This window comes from Natrix helvetica (genome assembly GCF_964273705.1).
Source record: "Natrix helvetica genome assembly, chromosome: 1".
NCBI lineage: Eukaryota > Metazoa > Chordata > Lepidosauria > Squamata > Natricidae > Natrix > Natrix helvetica.
In genome coordinates, this window is record NC_138548.1 from 312,823,710 (window position 1) to 312,850,807 (window position 27,098).

General features: G+C 38.0%; 1 protein-coding gene across 3 annotated transcripts in view; it reads left to right on the forward strand.

Annotated features, from left to right (window-relative positions):
* The window catches only part of MGLL (monoglyceride lipase), a 99,046-nt gene that overhangs the window by 16,798 nt on the left and 55,150 nt on the right, over window positions 1–27,098 (forward strand). For all 3 annotated transcript variants that reach the window (XM_081939514.1, XM_081939513.1, XM_081939515.1), the window contains one exon: window positions 15,206–15,312. In XM_081939514.1, the coding sequence (XP_081795640.1) occupies window positions 15,206–15,312 (107 nt within the window). The remainder of the gene's footprint in view (window positions 1–15,205; window positions 15,313–27,098) is intronic.

Below are 27,098 nucleotides of genomic sequence, written 5' to 3' on the forward strand. Positions count from 1 at the left end.
GGTTGATGAATTGTTTATGGCACTCTAGGAGGATGGCTGTATGTCTTGTTACAGTGTTTACTCTTTGTTTGTAAGAATATTTAACAGAATAACAGGAAAGAACCTTGGAGGTCTTATAGTTCAAGCAGGAAACCCAATAGCATTTCAGACAAATGATTGTCCAATCTCTTCTTTAAAAATCTCCAGTGTTGAAGCACCCACAAATGGTGTCTCTACAGTGAATATGTGAAGGATATCTACAATTACTTGAAAGTTCCTGAGGGTAAGCAATCAGTGAGAACAAACTACCTGGCGGGTCAAGAAATTACTGGATATTTGCAGACCTTCTTAATTGATTGGCTTGTGCAAGTTCAGATAAAATTCAAACTCCTGCAAAAAACCATGTCCATGATTGTTGCCATAATTGATTGGTTTCTGCAGAATAACAAAGTAGCTAAGAGGATGTGACAACTGGTTGGTATAACAGCCATGTTAATTACTAACAAATATGAAGCAACGTTTCCACCAGAAATTGGGGTCTTTGCCTTTGTGACAAGTCATACTTATTCTAACCTACAAATCAGGTAAATGGAAATGGAATTCTTACGATCACTGAATTTTAATCTTGAGTGCCCTCTTCCACTGCACTTCCTAAGGAGGACATCAAAATTAGGAGAGATAAATATAAATCAGCATACATTGACAAAAATATGATGGAACTTGTGTTGGTGGATTACGAAATGGTACATTATAAATTTGTATACTCTTCTGTAAAATATAGAGCACTGGAAAAATGAATCATGATTAAGATTTCAAGTTTATGCTTTTCCTTTGACTCACAAAAAATCCCCCAAAGTGTATTTCATGCCATTTTCACAGCAGTCACAAACTGTAGCATCCAAGAATGCTAGAATAGACACTCTTCCATATGCTGAATAAGATTGCTGTTCATGTACATGATTAATGTATGTAATCTCCATTGGCAATTTAAAAATGCATAATAGCCTTTCTCTTCAGAAATAAATTAAAACCTGACATTCAATGCATGTCAGAAAACATTTCAAGATGATGCCTTTGCTCCCTGTGATATTAAAGTAAAATTCAGTACTCTGACCCCCAGATTATGCTAGTTATGTAGACATGAAAGTTGGTTCTCCAGATAGCACTAATTCATACTCACTAAGCTCAGCAACCTGTCTGAAAATAGCTCTAAAAACTTCTTTAGTGAACATAAATTGAAAATATAAAGATGGGGAAAAAACTAGTTCAGAACCATGAGATATTCTGGCAATATCCTACATTCTAGTGCATTGTCAAGATTTTAAATTAAATGCATTTAGTAAGCCAGGGAGAGCTATTTCTTTCACAGCCATGCCTGCACATCCTTTAAAAAATGGTCTCCAGCCTCCAGAGTATTGCAAAGATCATTGCAGTGACCAACTTAAGTAACTTGAATAGGGAAGGTTGAAATTTTTAACTCTTCTAAAAATACATTTTATAATATTTAGGGATATTTTAAGGCAAAAGTGCTTAGAAAGAATTAATATGGATTTTATTTTTAAAAACACTCGGGGCGGGGGGGAATCACCCTAACAGATTTTGGCAGCACAATCTTGTAACGGCTTTAGCGCTGTTTGGTTAAAAAAAATGGAGCTGGAAGAGTTGCATTCAGTCCATAGAATGCATGTTGCTTGCTTGTGACTTACGTATCCTAGGTTCTGGGCTTGGATGGCTGAAACTACATTGTTCTACTATGTTTCCTTGAAATTATGACAGGGTATTATTTTCTTTTGACCAAGTGCTTGAAAATAAGCACTTGGCTTTATTTTCAGGGAGGTCTTATTATTTTTGAGGTGCAGGAAATGGTGATTGTGGTCACCTCATGGCTGCTGCTGTGCTGCAATATTTTCAGGGAGAGCTTATTTTCGGGGGAGAACTTATTTTAGTGCATGCGCTCAAAACCCCGATTGGAGTTATTACCCAGGAAGGTCTTATTTTGGGGAAAACAGGGTAGTATTGTTGTTTCTTTGTTGTTGCCTGGACACACCATCTTATTTAAAATCATCTCTTTAGGCTGTTTTCTTTTTAAATTGATTTCTTATGCTGTGGGCTGCCCTGAGTCAAAAATTGGGTAGAAGTTGGAATTGAATAAATAAACAACCATTGACAATTGGGTTAAGACTTCCCTTCAAAATGTATTCCATCTTTGTTGGGAAGCACCCTATATATAACAGAAAAAATAATTGTAAGCCCTTCTAATTTCCCTTTCGAATTTTTCAGAGCTTTGCATCATAATCCCTTTGCCCCTTTGACACTTTCTTAGTGGGTGGGCAGACAATATGTAATGGAATGTGATGCCTTTATAATGAACAGCATTCAATAGTTGGTCCAGCTGTGCAGTGCTAGCAGTTGTGTGATGTCTACAGCAAGCAAAATTGTACCAGATGAAAATCTAAGTGCTAAACCACATATTACATTAATTACATGAGACCTCCCATTCCAGTGCTCTGTCCTTTGTTTTTGTTTTGGTTTGGTTTTTTTTTAACCATCACTTTTTACATTTGCCTGTCCCTGCTCAATTTAATTGGCTGTAATGTGCAAAAAGATGGCCAAGAAAATGTAGAGTGTGATGTCACATTGCTTGTCTTTACTGGGAGATGTGGGTGGCAGCCATGTGTTTTAGATCGCATGGAATTTAGTCACAAGCTTCTAGTAGAATGTTGATGTTGATGCAGCTTGGTAGCTATTGTAACCCCACCCCATTCTCATGATTCAGAAATTGATGACTCCCAACTCCCAAAAAGAATAATCCATGAAGATATATCTGGTGTTAAAGCTGGTGTAGAAAGTACTCACATTGATTATACATGTGATGAAAACATTTGGTACTCAAAAAGATGGCTTGGAAGCCATTTCCACGGTTTGTGCTGATAGTCATATAATACATGAATTTAGTTCTGCGTGGCTTTGCAGTAGACCTTCACATGAGTTAGGTTATAATGCGAATTCTTAGTTTTTATTAAGTAATACCTGCACACATGGAACATTCAAACTAAGGGAGTCGATAATTGTATTCTTAGCAGCCTTGAATTTTTTACACTGAAACTTCAAATACATATTGTAGAATATTAATAAGCTTAGAACATAAATACTATGACCTGAAAATGCAGATTAGTTTCTTTGTTCAGGACATAAATTTTGCATGGCTTTATTCAGAAAAAAAAATTAAAATTGCTAATTTCATGACATTTTAATATAAATCTATTGTATGACTTTAAAACAATCTGCTTTTATGAGCTAGATGACAATGTAGAATATACGGTAGTCTTCTTGATCATGGCACATTTATCTCTGAACTCAAGTGTTTCCAATGGTTCTTTCTCCAACATTCTCTAGAGAAAGCTTAAAAAGAACCTTAAAATGTAGCTTATCCTTGTCTTTTGTTGTTACTTGATTCTATCTTTGGTTTAGATTGCTGATTGCTTCATTTGTTAATGATTACATATATATCATTTTGGTAGCTGCTGCATGAATCCCTATAATTAAGAGGCAGGTTATAAATAGTGAATTGGATCCAAACTTATCATTCGTAGAGTAGACTCATTGGAAACTCTGAGATTTGAATAAGTCATGACTAATTTAAGTCCTTTTTATTTCAGTTGGCCCAAGTTAAGTGTGACTAGCAATGGTTGGAGGTGGGGACTTCGGGGGGAGGTAGGCAAAATGATTGCAGTGTCACAGAACTAGCTCTGTTCCTTTTATATGCAATTTGAAAAGGCAAAACTTGAAACATAATATAATTTTTGTCCTTATGACAAATGCAAAATGTTCCTGCAGATATCACTGGGCTTGTATGCATATCCACCTTGCTGTTTGGGAGGGGGGATATCTGACTGTTTATTAAGGATATTAATGCACAATATTGTTCCCACATTTTTCCTGGCCAGTAGTGTTTTATAAATCACTTATGGGGAGATTAATAGGTTTTTCCTATGAAAATTGGTGGTTGATATTGGATTGGAATGGTGAGACCCTCCTCCCACAAGTGAATAGAATTTTTGAAAAAAAATAGTGGAATTACTGAAGAAAAATTACCATTTTCTTTAATCTGATGGACAATTTAGGGCTAATTGGTATTTAGAAATAGAAAAATAGCAATCCAAGAAAATTGCTTACTTTTTTGAAAGATGTAGATCTTGGATGTCAAACAATTTGGCCACTAAGATTTCAAAGGAAAGATATTACCAAAGATTTTTTTCAGATCATAATCATGTTTTGTAATGATGATCTTTTTTGTAATGTGGTGACCAAAACTGGATGCAGTATTTCAGGTGTGGCCTTACTAAAGCTTTATAAAGAGGTACTAATACTGCATGTGAGTACTAATACTATGTGGGATTCCCACATAGAAGCATGTATGTCAATGTCATTATGACCCCTGTAATGCCATTTTGCCTATCCCATGCAAAGCTTCCAGGTGCTTTGCCACTTGCTACCAGCATTTCTTTGCAACATTTATCAGTTTGGGATAGTGTAATGCTGGAGTGGGGATGATATTGAAAAAAGGTTCTTTCACTTCCTTTGCTAACCAAAAGTACAGGAAAAACTGCAAAACAGTCTAATTAGTCTTCTATAAGACTGGTAATTTCTGTCTAGAAATAGTCCAGGTAACAGGTCGGTGGACTAGAAGATGGCTGGGAGTTTAACTTCCCATCACTCTTCTATCATGCTACTCTATCAGCTAGAATTGACAAGAGAAGTTTTTTCAAGTCTTCTGCTAACAGTACACAGTACCATTCACGGTACCTTTCCTCTCTTTCAACCTCATCTGCCCTTGTGTGGATAGAATTCTTATATGATTTGGGACAGAAAGAGAAAAGCAGCTGGAAGAACTACCAGAAGTTCTTTAAGCTTGCATACTTCAAGGTTGATCCTGTACTGGATAACAATACTTTAGTGCTACCGGTATTTTTCAGAAAGGCCTTAGCTGGATGTAGAGATGCTATAGGAAGGACTTGAAATGCCTCAATTAAGTAAATTACCATGTTTTTCAGAATATAAGACACACCTTTTTCCCCCCAAAAAAGAGGGTGAAAATCTGGCTGCATCTTTTACACTGAATACAGCATTTTTGGCCTCCTGAAACCCCGGCCCCTTCACAAAAATGGACGTGCATAGGCTTTGGGAGGCCTGCAAGGTGCTTCTGGGGGTTGGGGACAGCAAAAACAAGTGAAAAATGGGTTGTTTTTTGCTCATTTTTGCTCCTCCCAGTCCCCAGGAACATGCGACAAGCCTCCCAATTCCTATGCATGCCCTGTTTTTTTGCAAAAAATGGGCTGTTTTTTTTGCAAAAAATGGGCTGTTTTTTGCTCATTTTTGCCCCAGCCCCCAGGAGCACTTTGCAAGCCCCTTAAACTCTCTGCATGCCCTGTTTTTCACCCAAAATGTGGTGTGCAGAGAGTTTGGGAGGTCTGCAGAGTGCAAAAACATTTTTAAAAAATTTACCTCCTCAAAATCTTGGTGTATCTTATACTCCGGTGCGTCTTAAACTCCAAAAAATACAGTACTTCATCTGCATGAGGTCAGTAGTGTCAGCCTCACAGATTGAAACTGATTGTGGCCACCTGTCATCCCCACTAGGAAGATGAAAATAGGAAATCAACTCCACAGGAAGGCTAATATTACTTTTACTGAGACAGGTTATCATAACAGAATCTTGCAAGTCTGTGAAGTACTGTTTCCCTTTCTTATACCCATCTGAATTAAGGGAGTGAGGCATTTTACCTACTTGTTTTAGACTTAAGATACCCTTTTCTTTGATACTGCATCTCACCTATCTCTGTCAATATCATCTTATTTTCTATGACAATATGCTCCCACCCCACCCCACCCCAAAGTATAATGGCCTTTGCTTTGGCATATGGTAATATTGGGACGTAGAGACAGAATACAGAAACATTTTTCTAGAGTTCCCAATAACACTGGAACTTGAGAAATAGATTGGCAGTAGTTTTGGCAATAACAAAAAAGTAACTGGTTATTCTTCTATATAATAAGTGCAATATGCCATTCACTAATTAATTAATTCAACAACTTAGGGTTTGTTTACATGGGAATAAAAGAAGAGTGCAATTTATGCCTATAAGAATCACCAGAAATTTGCAGATTTACCATGTTTTGTATGCCTGATACTGGGAGAAAGGTAAAAAAAAAATGAGGGAAGGAAAAATCCTGTTCCTTCAATATTCCATTTGAGCAACTATTCCAAACTGGGAACTTTGATAGGCCGAAAGCAGTTTTTGGGGAAGGTTAAAGGCTTTTAGATGTGCATTATTGGACATCGACGGTGCTATTACAGTGTGTGATAACCTTATAATTGCAAATGAGTTTCTATAGTACAGCTTTAGCCTAGAAATTCTTTATGCTCCTCCCAAGTGCTAAAGAGAGAATTTTAATCAAAGAGCATTTGCTTTAATAATTCTTCCAAAGAAAAAGAGAATTTCAGATACAATCTCTTGGGTAGATGTTTTTGATCTTTTTTAGTGCAAGTGATGGTTTTCAGTGCGGAATAATTTATCCAGTGGTCTATTGATGCCGGACTCTGTGCCGTTATTAGGCTCCAAGGAAATATGTCACAGGGAGCTTGTCTTACGGATATTTTTTTTAGTAGTGGCAGTGTTGTCACTACTGAGGGAGTTCCTTCCTTGATATTGGTTATGAAATTCCTCCATTTCCCTGGAGACATTCTGAGAAATCATCCACACAATTTCTCTGCTCAAAAATATGGGGAGAATTTTGAAAAGTCATGTTTGTCTATTTCTAATTATTATCTATTAAAACTGGTATCTCATGGATGCATTTTTACATGGCTCTCTTAATACTGAATTGGTTTTCAACCAAAACAATAGTAATCTCAATATTAATAATTTGTATTAATAATTTTGACAGGCTAATAGATTGAAAGAATCTTTTGACTCTCCACTTACTAATTCTTTGACCTTACCAATACTTAGCAATATTAGGCAATCTTGCTTTAAATTTGATCTAAGGACAACAAAAAATATATTGCTTTTTAGAAAAATCATGAAAATCTAGCACTTCACCCAAGCTTTCAGCAAGGGAGAATGAGATCCCGCAATTCATCCTATTTTCTATCTTTTATCTTACTTTTTTTTACATTTTAGTGATTTTGTTGCAATGTCTCTTAATTGTTGTAAGCCTCTCAAAGTTGCTGAAAATCAGGTGGGATATATATTAAATTACAAATTTAATAATTTGTACATATTAAGGTTCTTCAAGTTTTTAAATTGCTCTTGTGTTGATTTTTCGGACCAGGCCTAATATAAAACCTAAAGCTAACAAAGTGATACCATTTCAAGGCCTCTTTTATGAGTTAAGGGCAGGTCATTTGTTATAATGATTTTAAGTAAGAATAAATATAATTGCTTAATAAACCTGCTAATGGTGTGTTATCTATATGATGTTTGTTACATTGCTGTAATCAGGTTATCAGATTATCATGAAACCCATTTTCCAAATTGGATTCATTAGAACTCATTTTCAAGCCAGTGTGCACCAAATTGCAGTCGAAAGGATTTACCAATAGCCTGTCAGCGACTAGTACGCGTGGTGATCCATTTTGTAGTAGCAGCTGCAGTTTATACATGCAGAAACCTGTTTTCAAACATCCAGAGATCACCTCAGCTCAGATATTCCCAAGAGGCACTTACTTTGATTGCAGCATATTCAGGAAAAACTTTACGTATTTCTTCTTGGAAGTTTCTTCTTGGAACATAGCTGAAGAATCTTGCCATCAGTAGTATAGTATATGAGATTGAAAATAAACATTGGAATGAACTCCTGAAGAACAGAGCTGTGGTCCTAGTGCAGACCTCCCAATCTTATACGCTTCAGATATGTTGGACTTCTTACCTGGAAGTTGAGTGGTCCAACAAACAGAACTGTTTGGTGGACTTTCTTCCTTGTCAGGGGAAAAAAAACACCCTGGAGAAATCTGAGATCAATGGACCGGGCTGATTCCCTTCAGCATATCTTTTGAGATATTAAGAAAATAAAATAAAAGTCTTTAAGAAGTATATTCTAATTAATAAACAAACTTTAATAATAAAATAATAAAAGTAAATAAAACAGAGCTAACTAATTGGTTACATTTTGATAATAAAAGCTCCGGTTGCCAGCTCCCTGGCAATCGGACAAAGAACAAAGGAATGAGTTCTGGAATGTGTGACGCATGCGCAATAAATCACTTTCAGATAACATTTTGTTTTATGACCTGCGCAATAAAGCTTTCTTAGTTTAACTCTTGAATGTCAGTTCAGTCAGTTCAGGCCTAGCAAACTTTTTAACATCGTGACACCCCTTCTTTTGCTAGTCTGGACTGACGTCATCAAATCATCAATTAAGGCACATCTTCTTTCGCAGATACTCGTGTTGATTTGCGGCGAGTGGTTTGTTAAGCATGTCTGCAATCTGATCATGTGTAGAAACATATTGCAATTTAACAAAACCTTGCTTAACTAATTGCTTTGTGTTTTGATAACGAATGTCAATGTGTCTGGACCTAGAACCTGTAAAATGTGACTCAGAAATATAAACAACAGATACATTATCTTCCATCACGGTGATTGGTCGAATCGGACGTGTCCAGATATCTGTGATCAAAGCATCAAACCACGTTAAGAGAATTACAAGCATCTGAAACACAAGCATATTCAGCTTCAGTAGATGAACATGAAACAAAACTCTGTTTTCTCACTTGCCAGTAAACAGGACATCCATTCAGGAACATCATGTAACCAGATGTGCTTTTGCGTGACTTCTTGTCACTCGCCCAGTCAGCGTCAGCAAAGCAAATCAACTGTGGATGATCAGTGTGTGTTGGTTCTAGCAATAATTTCATGTGTTTAGTGTGTTTCAGGTATTTCAACAACTTCTTAATGCATGACCAATGAAATTGTGTTGCCTTACCTACGTGTCGTGATAAAAGATTAACACTAAGTGCTATGTCAGGTCTGGTCCAACTACTAATGTATAATAGTGAACCAATGACTGAACGATAGAGTGTTTGATCCTCGAACTCAGGACTTGGTTCATGTGTTAAGTTGTGAAAATCTGTTTGCATGGGTGTCTTTGTTGTGCTAGCATCTTTCATGTTGCAATGATGTAGAATGTGGTCAATTTTCTCTTCTTGTGAAAGACTAAACCCCTTCTGTGTCTTTTCAATTTGAACACCTAAATAAGTGCTAATGTGTCCTAAAGATTTCAGTGTGAAGTATCTCTGCAAACTTTTGGCAAAAATCTCACTCATTTTCTTATTTGGACCAATATAAACAATATCATCAACATAAACAAGAATTATTTCATATGCATTGTTAGATCTTTTTGTGAACACGCATTCATCAGTTTCGGACTTAATAAAGCCCATTGAATTTAGTTTGCCAGTAAGACATAAATACCACATTAAACCTGACTGTTTCAGACCATAAAGACTTTTGTTCAGGAACCAGGTATCCCCTTCTTGCTTTCGGAATCCTGGAGGGCTTCTCACGTAGATCTGTTCATCTAGGTCTGCATGTAGATAAGCTGTGTCCACATCAAATTGGAAAACTTCTAAACCAAGAATAGTTGCAGTGGTTAAAGCAATTTTTACACTTTCAGTTCTGACTGTCGGTGAGTAAGTGTTTGTGTAGTCCTCAGGATAACGTTGAGCGAAACCCTGAGCTACAAGTCTGGCTTTGTATAAAGACTCACCATTCGGTTTCTTCTTGATTCTGTAGACCCATCGGGTGCCAATGACTTTCTTGTTTGCTAGAGGTTTTGCAGGTGTGAATACATTAAGTTTCTTTAAACTGTCCATTTCATCCTGCATTGCATCATACCATTTGTCTTGCTCTGAATCAGGAAGCTGTTTAATTTGTGTGAATGTCTCTGGAGGAAGAGTAACGTTGCAAATCAAAGGTAATGGTGTTTTTGTCAGTTGCCATGAATAACGTTGTGGAGGGATTCCTTTTGTGGCCCTCTTGGAACGTCTAGGAGCAACAGACCAGTCTTCTTCTTCATCATCATCCTCGTCCTCACGTTCGTCGCTAGCATCAGCATCCGCGGCTTGCGAAGACGGAACATCAGGTTGTGAAGAACTGGTAGAAGGAATATCTGCCTGCGACTTGTCATCAGGCTGCATGGTATCTGGAACACCATCTCTAGGAAAATAAACTTCAGGATCATTGGAATGAATCCTGGACCAGTCAATATCTTCCTCAAAATTAGCAGATTGTGAAATAACAATCACATGTTTAGTATCAATGAATTTGTACCATTTTGAATTATCATCAATACCCATAAATCTCAGTCTCTTTGCTACTGTACCTCCCTTTCTTCTTTGACTTAAGGGAGTGTTCACCATAGCATATGAACCAAAAATGTGGAGGTTGAGATCAGGCTTGTAGCCATACAGCATGTAGAAAGGAGTTTGATTGATTACACTGCTCCAAGTACGGTTGACAATGTAATTTGCATACTTGATTGCTTCACCCCAGTATGTGTTACTGAGATTGGCATCTTCTAGAAGACAACGCATCATGGTTTGTAGAACCCCTTGTCTTCTTTCTACGACTCCGTTATGAGCCAGTGTATATGGAGCAGATGTCTGATGAAGAATTCCATTCTTACGCATCCAGTCCTGGAAACGCAGAGTGACCGTGATGAATTCTGCATCACGGTCACTCTGGATTCTGGCGATGCGAACTTGGTATTGTGTAGAAACAAAAGCTGCAAAGTCTTTAAAGATCTGAAAGGTCTCAGATTTCTCTCTCATAGGATATACAAATCCATATCTAGAATGATTATCTACAATTGTTAAAAAATACTTTCTGCCACCAAGTGTTGGTGGGAAAGGACCCACTATGTCAGTGTGTACCAAATCAAAAATGCGTGTTGACAGGCGTGTAGCGTGTTTGGGAATTGCAGCCGCCTTGGATTTAGCCTTTTTGCAAACCGCACAATCCAAAAACACCTTACACCCCTTTAGATCCAAACCTTTTGCGAACTCCGGCATCTTTCTAAGAACACGGAAACTGGCATGTCCCAATCTTCTGTGCCACTTGTGAATACACCTGGAATGCAAAGGTTTACCAGTTAGTGAATTCTCAACATTAACAGTTTCATGAGGACCCTCAGGCTTGCTCTGAGCAACCTGTTTCTGTTTTCTCTGTTTGTTGGCTTTAGGAGCCTTTGGCACAGTAACGTTTTCTCTCTCTGGGACAACTCTCTCTGGGTTCGCGTTGTGCCTTTTTGGAGTTTGCATACTTGCCTGTGCTTGCCCTTTAGGCTTTGGCTTTAAGTAATAAAAAACCACCAATCAGCATAGTTTCAGCAACAATATCTCCATCTTTAACTAAGTAACTTGCTTTTTCGAGGTGGTGAACCTGGAACTTTAAATCTCTAGACAAGTGCCTTTGACTAAGCAAATTACTGGTTGCTGAAGGTATGTAATAAACATCAGGGATGTGTGTATCGAGCTCTTCAATGTAAACAGTTCCTTTTCCCATAACCTTGCAAGTGTGGTTGGTGAAGGAATACAGTTCTCGATACTCAGGCTCTGGTTCGCCCATCTCTGTGAAAAGTTCCCTTCTGTGGGTAATGTGCACAGCTGCTCCACTGTCTAAAGTCCACAAAAGACGTCTGTCGAACTTTGGATCAGGTTGTGGAACGTTGGTTATGGCCAGTGTTACAAGTGGAGCTTGTGGATCACGCCTTGGACCACGACGACCTTGTCTTCCGCCTCTGCCTCTGGAGTCTGTTCCTCTGGGCTGGTACGTGGCGGGAGCTGGAACTCGTTGGGGACAATCCCGGTTGTCATGTCCCACACGGTTGCAGGTGTAGCATTTTGGCATCCTTGGAGCGTAGCCTCTTCCTCGGAAGGGACGTCTGGCTGGAGCCTTTGATGCTGGGGGTCGTTGCAGATGTGGTGTAGCTAACCTGATAGCTTCGTCTTCCACTAAAAGTCTGCAAACGTGGTTAACTGTGCGTTGAGCAATAGGCACGTAGTTAATCTTTGCAACAGCATCTTTCCATTCATAATTCAATGAGTTAATGATGATGCTAATCATTTGGATATCATCGATTACATGGCCATTTTGTCTCAATTCACTTCTCATTCTTTTCAGTTTGGTCAAATGTCCACCAATTCGTTCACCAGGTTTCAACTTCGAACCATGGAACTCAGACATGAGCAAACATGAAGATTCAATTGAAACGGGCCTGTAGCGATCTTCCAAAATAGCCCAAATTTCTTGGGCAGTTGCATCAGGTGGAAAGATACCCTGGATCTCAATTTCCATTGACATGAGCAAAGTCGTGATAGCTCTGTTTTCCAGGTCTCTCATTGCAGGTGTCCATGGCTGAGGAGGAGGGTTAAAAATCATGCAATGTGTGCCTTCTCTTCGAAGCAAGAGCGCAATTTCACTGACCCAGGCTTTATAATTCTCTCCTGACTCCTTTAATTTGGACTCACCAGTCAAGGGAGTGACTGTGAATACCTGTTGAGGAATGTGCATCGGAACAATTTGTTGATCTGGTTGCAAAGCTGGTTGTTGAACCAGGGGATGCTGGGGTTGCATAATTGGCCTTTGCGTGGCAACATCAAATTGACTTCCTTGTATTCGCCTTTGACTTTGCCTTTTTCCATCTAGGGAGGATTCAGCACCACCAGGGGGTGTTGAAGACTTAACCTTTGGAGGCAAAATTTGGGCTTCTGTAAGACTCATAGACAGATCTTTAAAACTCTGGTGCAGCTGCTTCATCTTTTGCTCTAATGATTTTTCTCCGCCAGCAGATGGCAGTGCAGCCTCACTTTTTGGCTGCAGCCGTCTATACGTGTGCGGAAGTTCAGTTGACTCAAAGGGACCACGTGACCTCGGTGACGTGTACATGTCTCTTTGTTCTAATTGACCAATGAACTCTGTGGGGTGTGTCTTAGGCTGTTGTTTTGAAGACAAGATGGCGTCCTCAGACATTTTGGGAGTGGGGGAGCTCCTCCTACTTCGCTTTATTTCGTTAAAGCACTCTCGCCTCCCTAGCATATTTTTCAAACAGCTTTAATTGATCAAGATAGCTTTGCATTTCTTGCTCATCATCTGGGGAGGATTCATAAAATTTGCTTTCTGCGTGGGAGGATTTTTTTTTCTCTGCCGGCAGTTGCCATTCATCAAGTGTTTGATAATCTCCGAGGGTCTGGGAATGGAGTGGCTTTGGCAGAGTGGGAAGTTTTGGCTTGGCCCCCAAAAATTCATAATCTCCTGGAGATATTTTAGAAGGAGGAACCACTGACCTCGTTTCGTAGATCTCGCGTCCTGTAGCTCCTTCCCCCACATCTGGCTCGGCACTTTGTTGCTCCTGGAATACGTTTGAAGGTCCTTGTTTCTCTGTGTCTGAGGAAGCAGTCGGTTATCATAAGATAGCACGAAGGGAAAATACAGCCATAAATTGTAGCCATCTCAGCTGGTATCATCAACCAACCTCTGCATACCAAGTTGTCAGGGGGAAAAAAACACCCTGGAGAAATCTGAGATCAATGGACCGGGCTGATTCCCTTCAGCATATCTTTTGAGATATTAAGAAAATAAAATAAAAGTCTTTAAGAAGTATATTCTAATTAATAAACAAACTTTAATAATAAAATAATAAAAGTAAATAAAACAGAACTAACTAATTGGTTACATTTTGATAATAAAAGCTTCGGTTGCCAGCTCCCTGGCAATCGGACAAAGAACAAAGGAATGAGTTCTGGAATGTGTGACGCATGCGCAATAAATCACTTTCAGATAACATTTTGTTTTATGACCTGCGCAATAAAGCTTTCTTAGTTTAACTCTTGAATGTCAGTTCAGTCAGTTTAGGCCTAGCAAACTTTTTAACATCGTGACATTCCCAACTGTGTTTGGATTGCTTAAAATAATAATATACAAATGCATCATATTCTGTGGACCTGACGGTTCCCATTAAAACAGTGATGGGCCAGCAGTGATCTGATGTCACACTTACATATTAATCGCATTTTCCCACTTGTTCTAAATGGAGGATGTGCTACTGAACCATGATACTTTGCCGGACCTATTTCTTCACTGTTAATCTTTGGAAGTTCAGTCAAAACTTGGTTATTTAAGTAGGCATTTGGGGGATTTGTATAGAAAATATAGATAACTAAGAACATTGTGAGTGCTATTAATGTTATTACATTATGATTCTATAGATGTGGTTTATTAATGAGAGGTAGTTTATAATTTATTGTAGATCTTTTTTTAATGAAGCACATAAAAGCTGTTTCAATAATACATAACATTATTTATAAATGTTTTATAATAAATAAGTCCCAAGCAGAAAGTAATGAAAGGACTATGGATTTTCATTTGGTGTTCGTAAGTAAAAAAGATACATTAGTTAATCATTGCTTTGTATCTTCAGAGTAAACTGGATTCAAACTCCTAGCTACTTAACTTGATCTATCCCCTAAGCTAGTACACTTTGTTTATTTATTTATCCCCTGTACACACACATACATATATATACATATATATATATATATACATGCATAAACATACTAGGCAAAACCAGGCAATCAATCTTCAACTATAACACGGAAGCACACGTGGAGAGAAGAGACACCCTCACATGGTCTCCTTATATAGACAGCTTCTTAAAGTGGCAGTAACCCTGCTGACTCATTCTCATTTCATCATCTCGGTTTACAGCCTTACAGCAGCTGGTCAGCTATTAAATCATCATTACCTTAACACCAGACCTTTTAATCTGAGAGCTATTAGAGCAGTTAACAATATAAAGCATTAAAAATAATACTAGTATAAGCATAAAAAGAAAAATTATATTTGTTTTTAAATTGGAAGAGAAAGAAAAGTAAGTTTTGACTTGATTCCTTAAATATATCAGTATAGTCTTCATATTAGCTTCTACAAAGCAGATATTCAGAGAGAGAAAAAGGTATCAGTGAAAACTTTTGTTTCTGTCAGTTCTGTATGAGGGCATCTAGGTGGTGGAGGGTTTGCTTATCTTCTGAATGGTTGGACTGCAGAGACAAGAAACATCTAGGATGTTCATTCTGAAGATTAAACCAGGATTTGTAAATAACCACACTTGCTTGATGTTTCCTGGGTGCTAACTTTATGTTTTTTGTATTAATGCTCTGTTTAAGGGGCCTGGTGTTCGTTGTTCATGGTGCTGGAGAACACTGCTGTCGCTATGATGACTTGGCCAAGATGCTGACAGGAATCAACTTTTTTGTGTTTGCCCATGACCATGGTGAGTGCCTTTGGAAAAAATTGTATGGTAATAAGATTAAAGGGAATAAGTATAATATTGTAGTAGATAAAGTATAGGGGGAAGTCTGTGAATATTTAGGATCAAGTGTACCCTCACCTATGGAAATTCACTGGATAACTTTCAACTAGTCACTCATTCCTAGGCCAGCCTATTCCACATAATGACTGCATGACTGGAATGAAGAATTGCACGTAAGCCACTATGAGATTCTGAAGGGAAGGTGGAATATAAATTGAATAACTAAAAAGCAAAAAGTGCTTCAGAGATAATAAAGTAATCTAATTCTTGATTGTTGTAACTGGTGGTGTTCTGTCCATATGTGATAATTTTGTCTAACTATCAAGGAAAATGTAATATGAAGGCTAACTAAGATAATGAGATATGCTTATTGATTGGAATCCTGTTTATATTATGTCAGCTGAATATGGAACTACCTCTGCATATTTTAAAAGATTAATAGAGTTGGAAGGGACCTTAGGCCATCTAGTCCAAACCACCACCACCCCTCAAGCAGGAGACCCTACACTATTTTTCACAAATGGCAGTCCAATCTCTTCTTGAAAGCCTCAAGTGATGAAGTGATGAATTTTTAAGAAAGGTAGAATAAAAACATGCATGATTAAACATAGTTTAATCTGAAAATACTAATTTCCGTTAGTAGTCACACACACACAGAGAGAGAGAGAAAGTTTCTATTTCTTCTATTATCAACTTTTAACATTTTGGGGGGGAAACTTTCAACTGGTTATGAGTTTAAGGAAAACATACGGATTATTATGTTTCCGTGTTTATTTAGCCAAGAAACCACAATTATTTTGAGGATGACTTGTGCTGGAGTCATACATTTGAAGCAATTAAGTGCATCATTCGTTTTAAAGACCATCTGGGAGTGTGCACTTCAGTTGCATCTCTTCTACCTTGCCATACCATGGTAATAACATTTAATGATAGTTAATGTTTCAAATTCTGTTTCTTGGTCCATCAGAAACCTACAGGCACAGATGCCTTTAAAAGCTATTACTTTGTTTCTGCTTTCTCTATCATTAAAAGAAATTGTAATGAGAATTACTTCATTGGGTTTTGGCACTATATATATAGTGTACATTTTCAAAACACAAGTTTGAAACTCAGTGGGGGTTGTTTTCAGAAGAAGGTGACATTTTAAAAACAAAATTCAGTATATCACACAAAACATCTCTGGGATTTCTAAAGCCCACAGCTCTGTATGAAAACCAGGAGATATACAATAAATAGTGATGCTAGTCAGGTTTCACTTGGAATATTCAAATTGCAGTATCTTAATAAACAAAGACACAGTTGAATGCCTTTTCTACATCTACATTTCTTTTCTTTCTTCATCTGTGCCAGCAAATCTTCTGGCATGGTTCTAAACAGAAAGATGATGGATTTTATCCTTTATAGAAAGGCAGAGATAGAGCCAATTTGGTGGAAAACTACTTATTTAGTTTATTTTATTAGTGATCTTACATTATGTTTATTCGTTCATGGTTTTGTTAGTATTTTAAAGATTTTTTAAGCCATGTTAAAAATCAGACATTGGCAGCATAATATTTACTTTGACTTTGAGCTCCCTTCCTTGTTCTTCCTATTATTATAGATAAACTCCTACACAAAAATTTTAGAAATAGAAACTCTGTGGAATATCTATTTTTTTTAAAAAAAATCTTCATTTCAATGGTAGCTATCTCATTGTATGCTGATCCTGACGTCATGAATTTCAGTTTTAGATCATGCCTAAGTAATTGTCAAAGATGAAGAAAGAATATATTAAAGAGGTATACAAAACTACCTAATCCCAGTTGCATAAACTTTGGCTGTTAAGTCCCGACTGGCTTGTCATACCTGGGGGGGGGGGGGGCTGCAGAAAGGCAAAACAGCTGTAGGAAAGGTGTGGTTCCAGCGGATTGCATCCCAGTTGCTACCATGACATGCCTGATGGCCTAGTTGTCCTCTCCTGCGTGGACTTTAGCTGACTGGCGCTAATTAAGCGGTGGCCGGAACAGCTGATCAGCGCCGCTCAGAGCCAAGTCGTTAGCAACTTGGAGGACACCGGAAGCGGGACTGGAGAATGCCGGATGCTGGTTACGAGGTGGGACTGGGCTGTGGGCATAACTATGGCAATGACTATGTACGGCACTGGTAGATGGTAGCTCCCAGTGCTGACTTTGAAACTGCTAGAACTCATCCATGCCGGACTTTGGCCTCATTAAACCTGCAACAAGTAACCTTGTTTCCAAGTTATCTTGGCTGAGATAGGGACATTTGAGATTAGCAGGCTTTCGGATGTATTAATGAAATATATGTGTGTAGATATTTACAACCAGAAAATTGATTTTCTAACCTGATAGCCACAGCATGTCTTCTTTTGAAGGCTTATAGACAGAAAGCTTTTTTTTCTCTTCAGTTCTAGATGAAAACTAATAGCAGCTCTTAATCCACAAATGGAAAAAAATGTACTTCAGCGTCCAGTGGTTGATTCCACATATTACACTAAAATCACAATGTGTTTTGGTTCACATACCTTATTTTAAATTATACTTGGGGCTGTTTAATTACCTGAAGATTCAGCTTTCAGAAGATTAGATGAAATTACTGAACCCGCAAACTGCCTTATTTTTATTTTAACCCATGACTTAGATAACTGAGAATCTCCATAGGCAGGAGGTTCTTGATATTTTTTTTCAGTGAGACAAAGAATAATTCAAATATTACAGCCAACAGAAGTCTTATGAAATTGCTGTAAAATGATTGATCATATATCAGTGTTCCATAGAGCAGTGATGGTTAACCTTTTTGTCATCGCATGCCGAAAGTGCGTGTGCGCACACAACAGTGCGCGCATGTGTACCCACACCCATAATGCATGCACATGCAACACCCCCATGTGCGCCCCTTCCCCCTCATGCAGACATGAAACTTCCGTGCCCCGTTTTGGGCCTAGCAGACCTCCCTGAAGCCTCCTGGGACCAAAAACATGCTGTGAGGTTGTGCACCGCAAGTCCCTGCACTCCCCCCACCCCCGCACATGCGCATGTATCTTCTGCATGTGCCCCACCCCTGCCCCCATGCCGCAGAGACCTGAAAATCAGCTGGCTGGCAGGAGATGCTCACGCATGTACAGTGGAGCTGATCTGCAACCTATGGCACACGTGCCATAGGTTTGCCATCACGGACATAGAGGAATAGTAACATTTGTATGATTAATATGAGATGCTTGTTTTGATTTGATACTTTCTACTTGAAGAATAGGATTTTGAAATTAACTCCCCAATAAATTTTTGGATACATTTTCTCTTTGGTCGTTGTTTGAATGAAGGATATCCTGTGCTTTGGGTTGAAGGTTGGGTTGCTCATTTCAAGACTCCCAAGTATGTTCAGTTTGAAACATACTTCCAATAATTCGGAGATAGTCACGTTTTAAAGGCATTAGAAGCTTAGAAAAAATGATATAGTGATATATGGAAATTGTGGAATGTAATGAATAGAAGCAAGAAACGTATGGTATACTGCACAATGAGATATGTGTTATTTTTGTACATTTTATACTAAAGAATAATGCATGGGTTTTTGCTTTTTGTTTTGCCAAGGACAATTTCACAATCTTTAAAGCTTCCCTTGAGTTAACAGTTTCTGTTAATAGACTGCACCTGGCAAAGCTATTCCATTCAGTAGTTTGTTTGAGAAAGACACGGCATTATCAAGGCATTATATTCTTGGAGTATGTTTGCAGAATGTACTATGCAGAAAGATTTTCCCAGATTGAAAAGTCACGTAAAAGAAAAATAGAGGAAGATTGCCTCATTTTGCGTACATGTGCTTTAAAATCACAGTTATTTTACATTTTAAATAAAACTTTTGAAAGAGGGAATGCTCTCATGTGCCTCATTCTTTGATTCAGTTAAGCATTGAAGATCCTTTTTCCTATTTCTGACTTCCTTTTGAGGGTCACAGAGTTAATTCAGTGTTGTTTGGTCAACTTTGGACCCCTTTTCCTTGAGCCAACTACTTTACAGATAGTCCTTGACTTAGCCACTATTCCAAATTACAACAGCTCTGAAAAAGTGACTTACAACCACTCCTCAAAGGTAAGATCATAGCCTCATGGTCACATGTTACACATTCAGGTGCTTGGTGTATTTACAATGATTACAGTTGCAATCACAAATGTGATTACCATTTGTGACCTTTCCAGCTGGCTTCTGATAGGCTAAATCAATGGATTAATCCAGATTCACTTAACAATCGTAGGAAAATTGGGTGTGACTCACTTAAATGCCCTGCTTAGCAATGAAAATTCTGGTTTTAAGTTGGGGAATACCTGTATTCCTATCTGGCCAGTACTGCTGAAAATTGGCCACTTGGTTTCTCACCTTTTTGTGGAAGAGACTACACTGGAAAGTGGAATATAAGCTCTAAAGTACAATAAAATAATCCTCTCCCCCTTCCCCCAAATGCTCATTAGTAAAGCCCGGCTTGAAAAATATCAAACATTTTAGATTCATATGTGTAATATAGCCTCACAATTTATTCATTATTGTCTCTGACACCAAAAGTTTGTTTACCCCACTCTAAAATTGCAGGTGTGGGCATTGCTTGTTATTCTGTTGCCTTCACCACTTTATACAGGGATGAAATTTAAAAATCTGTGGGTGTCATAAAAAGAAACTCAAAGAATGCAAGCTGTCAGGCAGCTGAGTGATGAGTCCATATGCTCTAAACACCTTCCAGCTACTATCAGATCACTGGAAATATGAACAAGATACATTTTACCCTATTTTTCTTTTGTAAAAATCAGAATAGTTTTAATGAAATCGTATGAATGATTTTCATTGTCATGAAACTATCACTTCCTTCCTTCCTTCCATGGAGCTCCATTACTAAGGCCTAGGTTACTTGTTGCATGTATTCTTTATTATGACTTTAAATATAAAAATGTAAAATCCCATGAGAAGCAACCAAAGGAGGTATTTCAAACATACATTGAGGCCCTTTTGCTACTTTTTGATAACCATGGCAAATATATAATCTAGTAGCCTCTTTTTTGTTTTGAGTCCAAACAATGCTTCCTTCATCTTATCCCCTAACAACAAGCATTTTCGTCATACCTTCTGGCTGCTAGATGATGTTGGATGCAGCCTACCAGTTTTCTACCTGAGTTCTGCATAGTATCTATTACAGTTCTTATATTGTAAATTGTAGGGGACTTCTGTTTTTTCTTCTTGATTATTGGGTCTTTTGTTCTTTAGAGGAATTTTGTAGGTTTTGTGCTACAGAAATTCCAAGCAGTTGTAGTAGACTATTGGTTATCTCCGAGATATTTTGATATGCGGTAGTATTATCCTTTTTATAGGTTGTACTGGTTGAGTTGTAGTGGATTTGGTAGTCAATTTTTTTTAGATGAAGTTGCATTGATATCCGCTGTGTTGGAAAATATTGTACAAATGGTCCGTTTCCTTTTTTCGGCATTTTAGGTTACTGCAGAAGTTTTGTACTTGTTTGAGTAATGTTTTTATACAGTTGGGTTGCTGCTTTCGTAGTGAAGCACTTGATTAGTGTGACTTGTTTTTCAAAAAACTTGGGTCTCAAATTTACTTTTGTTTCATTATTAATAAGGATACACAGGAAGGCACCCGCACTCTGGAATGTAATCCCCCCCCCCAGGTAAGATTGGCCCCAACCATATTACCCTTCTGGAAGATCCTTAAAACTTGGTTCTGTCATTAGCCCTGGCAATCCTAGCAAAAGATTTTCAAATGGTTGCATTGCATTTAGAATGCATTCTCCTTTTGCTATTATGGTTTTTTAAAACTGTATTCTAAGGTTTTTGCTTTAATTCCATTAATTGTTGGGCTTCGTGTTTTGTGTGCACTACCCTGTCACAAGCAAGAGATGGGCAGCTAAATAAATAAATGAATGGGTAGGGCATTGTTGTTTTGTCTTCTCTTAGGAATGTTCTTCTTTTATAGATGTTGGTAGACTGATGTGTCATCTCCAATTGTTCCTTTTTAAAATTATGACAATGGTGTCATCTACATAAATGGGTTGTATGCGTGGGAGTGTTATTGTAGAGATTAAGGAAGATGACCTTGATGAAGATGTACAGGAGCTGTTACCTAGGCAAAAGTGTCTGAATCATTTTTTTAACCTCCAGAATTGTTCTGCTTGGGGTAGCGGGAGGGTTAATCCTTTGAAACCAGGCTCTTTCCTGCCAGATGTCTGAACCAATCCTACACAAAGACGAAGACTGAAGTGAATAACTACTAGGTACACATGTCAATATGAAACAAGAGAGAAAGAGGGAGATGACTGTTTATTTAATGACAGACTCCCCTCCCTTCCCATGCCAATCAGGGATTGTTTGAACTGCTTTTTAAGATCAGTTTAGGATTGTACTGAACGTAGAGTGAAAAAAGGTGATGGGTATAAGAAATTGAAGAATGGACTTTTCCACTTCATCATGCAATATCCCTCAGGTGCCTGTAGGTTCTTATTGAGAGACATAGGATTTCAGGTAGTGGTAGGCATTTAACAAAGTAGACCATAACCTACTACTTGATAAAATAGAAAAAATGTGGGTTAGACAGCAACACCACCAAATGGATTCGTAACTGTAGTCAACGTGTATTCTTCAATGGAACTGCATCCACATGGAGGGAGGTATGCAGTGGGGTACCCCAGGGCTCTGTTTTAGGCCCACTACGCTTCAACATACAATACAATACAATACAATAGTAGAGTTGGAAGGGACCTTGGAGGTCTTCTAGTCCAACCCCCTGTTGTTCTCACTGTCAGGAAATTTCTCCTCAGTCATCTTCATCAATGATTTGGATGAGGGGATAGATGGGGAACACATTACATTTGCAGACGACACCAAGATAGCAGGAATAGCCAACACTCCGGAAGATAGGCTTAAGATACAGAAGGATCTTGACAGACTTAAACATTGGGCGCTATCTAACAAAATGAAATTCAATGGTGAAAAAGTAAGGTTGTACATTTAGGCAAGAAAAACAAAATGCACAGGTACAGTATATGTGGTATCTTGCTCAATAGTGGTGACTGAGATGGATCTTGGAGTCCTAGTGGAAATCATTTAAATATGAGCCAGCAGTGTGCTGCAGCTGCCAAATAAGCCAACACAGTTCTAGGCTGCATAAGCAGAGGGATAGAATGAAGATCATGTAAAGTATTAATACCACTTTATAATGCCTTGGTAAGGCCACACTTGGAATACTGCATTCAGTTTTGGTCTCCACAGTGTTAAAAAGATGTTGAGACTCCAGAAAGAGTGCAGAGAAGATCAGCAAAGATGATTAGGAGACTTGAGGATAAAACATATAAAGAATGGTTGCTGGAACTGGATATATCTAGTCTTATGAAAAGAAGGACTAGGGGTGACATGATAGCAGTATTTCGATATCTCAGGGGCAGCCACAAAAAAGGGAATCAAACTATTCTCCAAAGCACCAGAGGGTAGAACAAGAAGCAATGGGTGGAAACTAATCAAGGAGAGAAGCAACTTAGAACTAAGGAGAAATTTCCTGATAGTTAGAACAATCAATCAGTGGAACAACTTGCCTCCAGAAGTTGTAAATGCTCCAACACGGGAAATTTTTAAGAAGAGATTAGATAACCATTTGTCTGAAGTGGTGCAGGGTTTCTTGCCTAAGCAGGGAGTTAGACTAGAAGATCTCCAAGGTTCCTTTCAACTCTGTTATTCCAAGATATTAGCAGTTATTTTATGTATTGGACATTAATACATTAACTTTATTCTTCATGAATTTATTCAAAGTCTTTCTAAAGTAGTCAAACCGGTTACAATAGTCACTGAAGGAACTGTATTCTACGTGAAACATGTGATATACAAAGAATTATCTGAAGTTTTTATTTTACTTTTTTTTTGGCTCCATCACATAATTCTTTGTTATCATTTGATTGATTATGTGCCAAAAAGCACTTTGTGATCTGTTCCACAGTCAACACCTGGCCATGCTTTGGACGCTCTAATTGAGCTCTTCCACTTAGTTTTAGCAATAATATAATCAATTTCATTTCTTGCATACTTCATCTGGCGATGTTCATATACATAGGTGTTGTTTTGGTTGCATAAAGACAAGGTTAGCTCTGAAGAAATAATCGGAGTAAAAGAAATGGAAAATTTGGTCTCTTTTTTCATTTCAATTTCTTAAGCCATACAATCCAACTACATTTCCCTTTTTAGTGTTTCCAACTTTGGCATTACAGTCTTCACTCATAAGCAGCACGTCTTGCTTGCGTGATTTATACATTTCAAATTTGAACTTGGCCATAAAACTCACCAACTTCCTTTTCTGCATAGGTAGTTGCAGCATTTACGCGAATGATTGTCATATTAAAGTGTCACAAAGTCTAATCAATATTATCTGATTTGATTACATTATGATCAAAAATATTCTCCCTATTCCTTTCCCAATTATAAAAGCAATGAAGTTCCTTCTTTGTTTTCCATAAGCATTATGAACTTCTGACTGAAGTGTCCAATCCCAATCCTTCACAATTTGCTGCTGCCTAAAATATAGGTAGTTTCCTTTCATCTTGTATTGTGTTGAGCTTTCCCAGGTTTGTTTGTATATCTATCAACCTTGCATGCCACCCATCTTGCCAAAGGTAATGCTGGTTATATTCCAGGTTATTACTGTAATTCTGTCTTTGCAGCTTTGGATTCCCCCCCCCCCCCCATTATAGCAACATCAGCAACTAGACACCCCTAAGTATTTAATCATGTCATAAATACCATTAGTACTTGAAAAGATCTTCAGCTTTTCCTCAGTAGCTGTTGAGTGCCATCTGACCTGAAGGGTCCATCATCTTGCACTACATTGTTCAATAATTTTATATTTTATATCTATATGATTTTCTTGGTAAAAATACAGGAATGGTTTACCATTACCTACATTACAGAATTTATGCTTTTGCCATTGTCACTAAAGTAATCTGCCTCTTCCTCTATTGCTCTTGCCCAGTATAGATGTCCACTTGCTTTAACTTGGCAGCTAGGATGACCTTAACTCTGGGAATATATACTCTTGGCCTACACTCCTGATCTCTTCACTCATATCTCCCCAAAAATACATACATACATACATACTTTCTTTTCTTTTCTTCTCCTTCCCTCCCCCTTCTCTCTCTCACACACTGACAATTGGGCCATATGGGAGGACTTAAAGGCCTTTGTTATGAGTCTAGCTGTTATATAAAATTCAGTTCTTGAAGTTCAATGCAAGTCCTGGAAAGATTACACTTCTGTGTCTTTCCTTTTTCCTAAATTGCTTTCACTATTCTTTCGTCTCCCTTCAATGAGTTACTCCAGTGATGGCGAACCTTTTTGGGACTGAAAAGGGAGTATGCGTACACACACTTATCTGGGGCGTGACCCGGAAGAGGAGTTGTCCAGGGGGCATGTGCGCGCCGGAAAATGCACTTCTGGTTTCCAGCAGGCACATGTGCGTCGGCCAGCTAGACTTCCGTTTACTGGCGCACATGCACACGTGACGATCAGCTGGCTGACATGCATGATCACATCGGAAAACGGAAGACCAGCTCTTCCAGTTTCTGGCACTACCACACGCACAAAAGCCAGTTGATTGGCGCACACGCATGCGCGCCAGAAACTCAGAAGAGAAATGGGAGATGCCATGTGTGCCAGGTGACATGGTTCCACATGCCACTTCGGGCACGCATGACATAGGTTCGTCATCACGGAGTTACTCCATCCCTCTGTTTTTATTTTGCTTATTTTTAAAAACAGATTATAATTTAAGATTATATCTAACATAAATGTTATTTTGTTTTCTCTTTACTACAACTTCCTCAAGCTACAGCACATTCCCTAGGAATCTTTTCCATTGTCATAGCAGGTAAAGAATTAGCACAGAAAGCACCTGCGATAGATTGAACTCAGAATCAAACTGACTACAATTATGCTAGGTTAGAGAAGTCCCTCATTCATTGTCCATACTTGTATGTTTCTGCCATACAAGTCAAATAAATAAATAGATCTGGGCAGATCATTTTAGGTGTTTCTCTCATTTTGGCAGGATAAAAAGATAGGGATAATTTTTAGATTTTTTCATGATGATTGCTGCTGTTTAGATTGAAGTACTTAAAATATATTTTAATAAACTTTTTCTCTTTCTATTACTGGCAACAGAAATATGTGCACCCACACAGTCTTCAGGATTATAACCTTCTGCTACATTTCTCCCCCACACCATCAAACCTCTGGTAGCCTGTAACCATCATTTCATTTTAATGCCGTTTGTGTAGGAGTCCTTCACAACCAATGAAGTATTGGAATAAATGCTAAGGTTTACATGGTTTTAAACAAAACTTGACAATTTTCTGAGATTTAAATCTATCAATGTGTATTGGTCCTGAGAGCTAATCCCCATGGCTAAGCCACTATATAACCTGATTATTAGATATTTAGGAGCAACCAGGAGTGGCCATTAACTTGTGAGCACCTGGAAACATCTGTAGAGTTGTTGAAAATTAAATTCTGAACTTGATTACTATGAAGACAGCAAGGCCATTTTGAAGAGCAGTCAGTGTAAAGTAGCAGGGTTTATGTAAACATTTTCACCATTATTTTGGTGTATTCTTCATGTAATTTATTCATTGTTTATATAAATGAATTTATCTTTATTGTGGTTGGGAGAATTAACTGGAATTAAAATGAAAACATAAATGGGGCTATTTAGCTGTCTTTTTATCTGAGGAGGAGATAATATGTTCGGCTTCTTGATCAAAATATTAGCTATAGCATTGTAATAAAGCTCCTGTTGAGCTATTTCTTTTTCCCTGTTCTTGACATATTTTGCAGATTACTGTTTCTTTTTCCTGTTTGCCTGATTTCTATTTTTTGATTTTGTTCATAATACCATGCTTCCTTGACCTTGTTCAGTTTAGTCTGTAATAACTGCCACTGCTTTTGTATTGTACAAACTCTGATTGAGCTACATTCTATTGAATCTGTTAAGAAAAGTCAGCCTTTTGTACTTTAGATTACACTTTGCGAACATTTTTAAAGGAAGATGATACCTAGTTCAGATTAGCAGGTCATAACCTTTTTCTCTATATATTTCAAATTAACCTTGAAACAATCTGAGGTAATTGCAGCAGCACTTGGGCCTTTCTGCATGCTGTGCATCACAGCAAGATGGATGAATGAAATAATAATGTTATCCTTAGTTTTTACGTTGCTATTAGGGATTCACAACAGGGAGCTTCTAAACCAAGCATGGTAATTAGAATATTTTATCAGCAAAGGAAGCTTCTCAGGCAATTCACAAGCATCCCAGTAGTTTTATGAAAACTGTGGAAGGTATTCTAAGCTTTTGGGAATTCTTGCCAGTACCTTATGTTTATAAAAAGAGGGGAGAAAACAGTTTGAAAGATCAAAGAATACAGGATAATGTCAACTACCACCTTATTTAGATTGCCACAGGGAAATGTTTTTCATTTGCTAGTTTTTCTTAAATATCCCTTCCTTCCTTCCATCCATCCATCCTGTATTTTCTCTTCTAACAAAAGGATTCCAAAGCATACATCTTTATGTTTCATTGCCCTGCCAAAAAAAGTTAGAGACAAACAGAAGGTCCCTTCCACAATAGCTAGGAACAAATTCCCATGAAAGGCTACCAGATGACTATACAGATTGTGCAAAACTGGTTCTCACCTTCCAAATAGTTTCACAAGTGCATGCA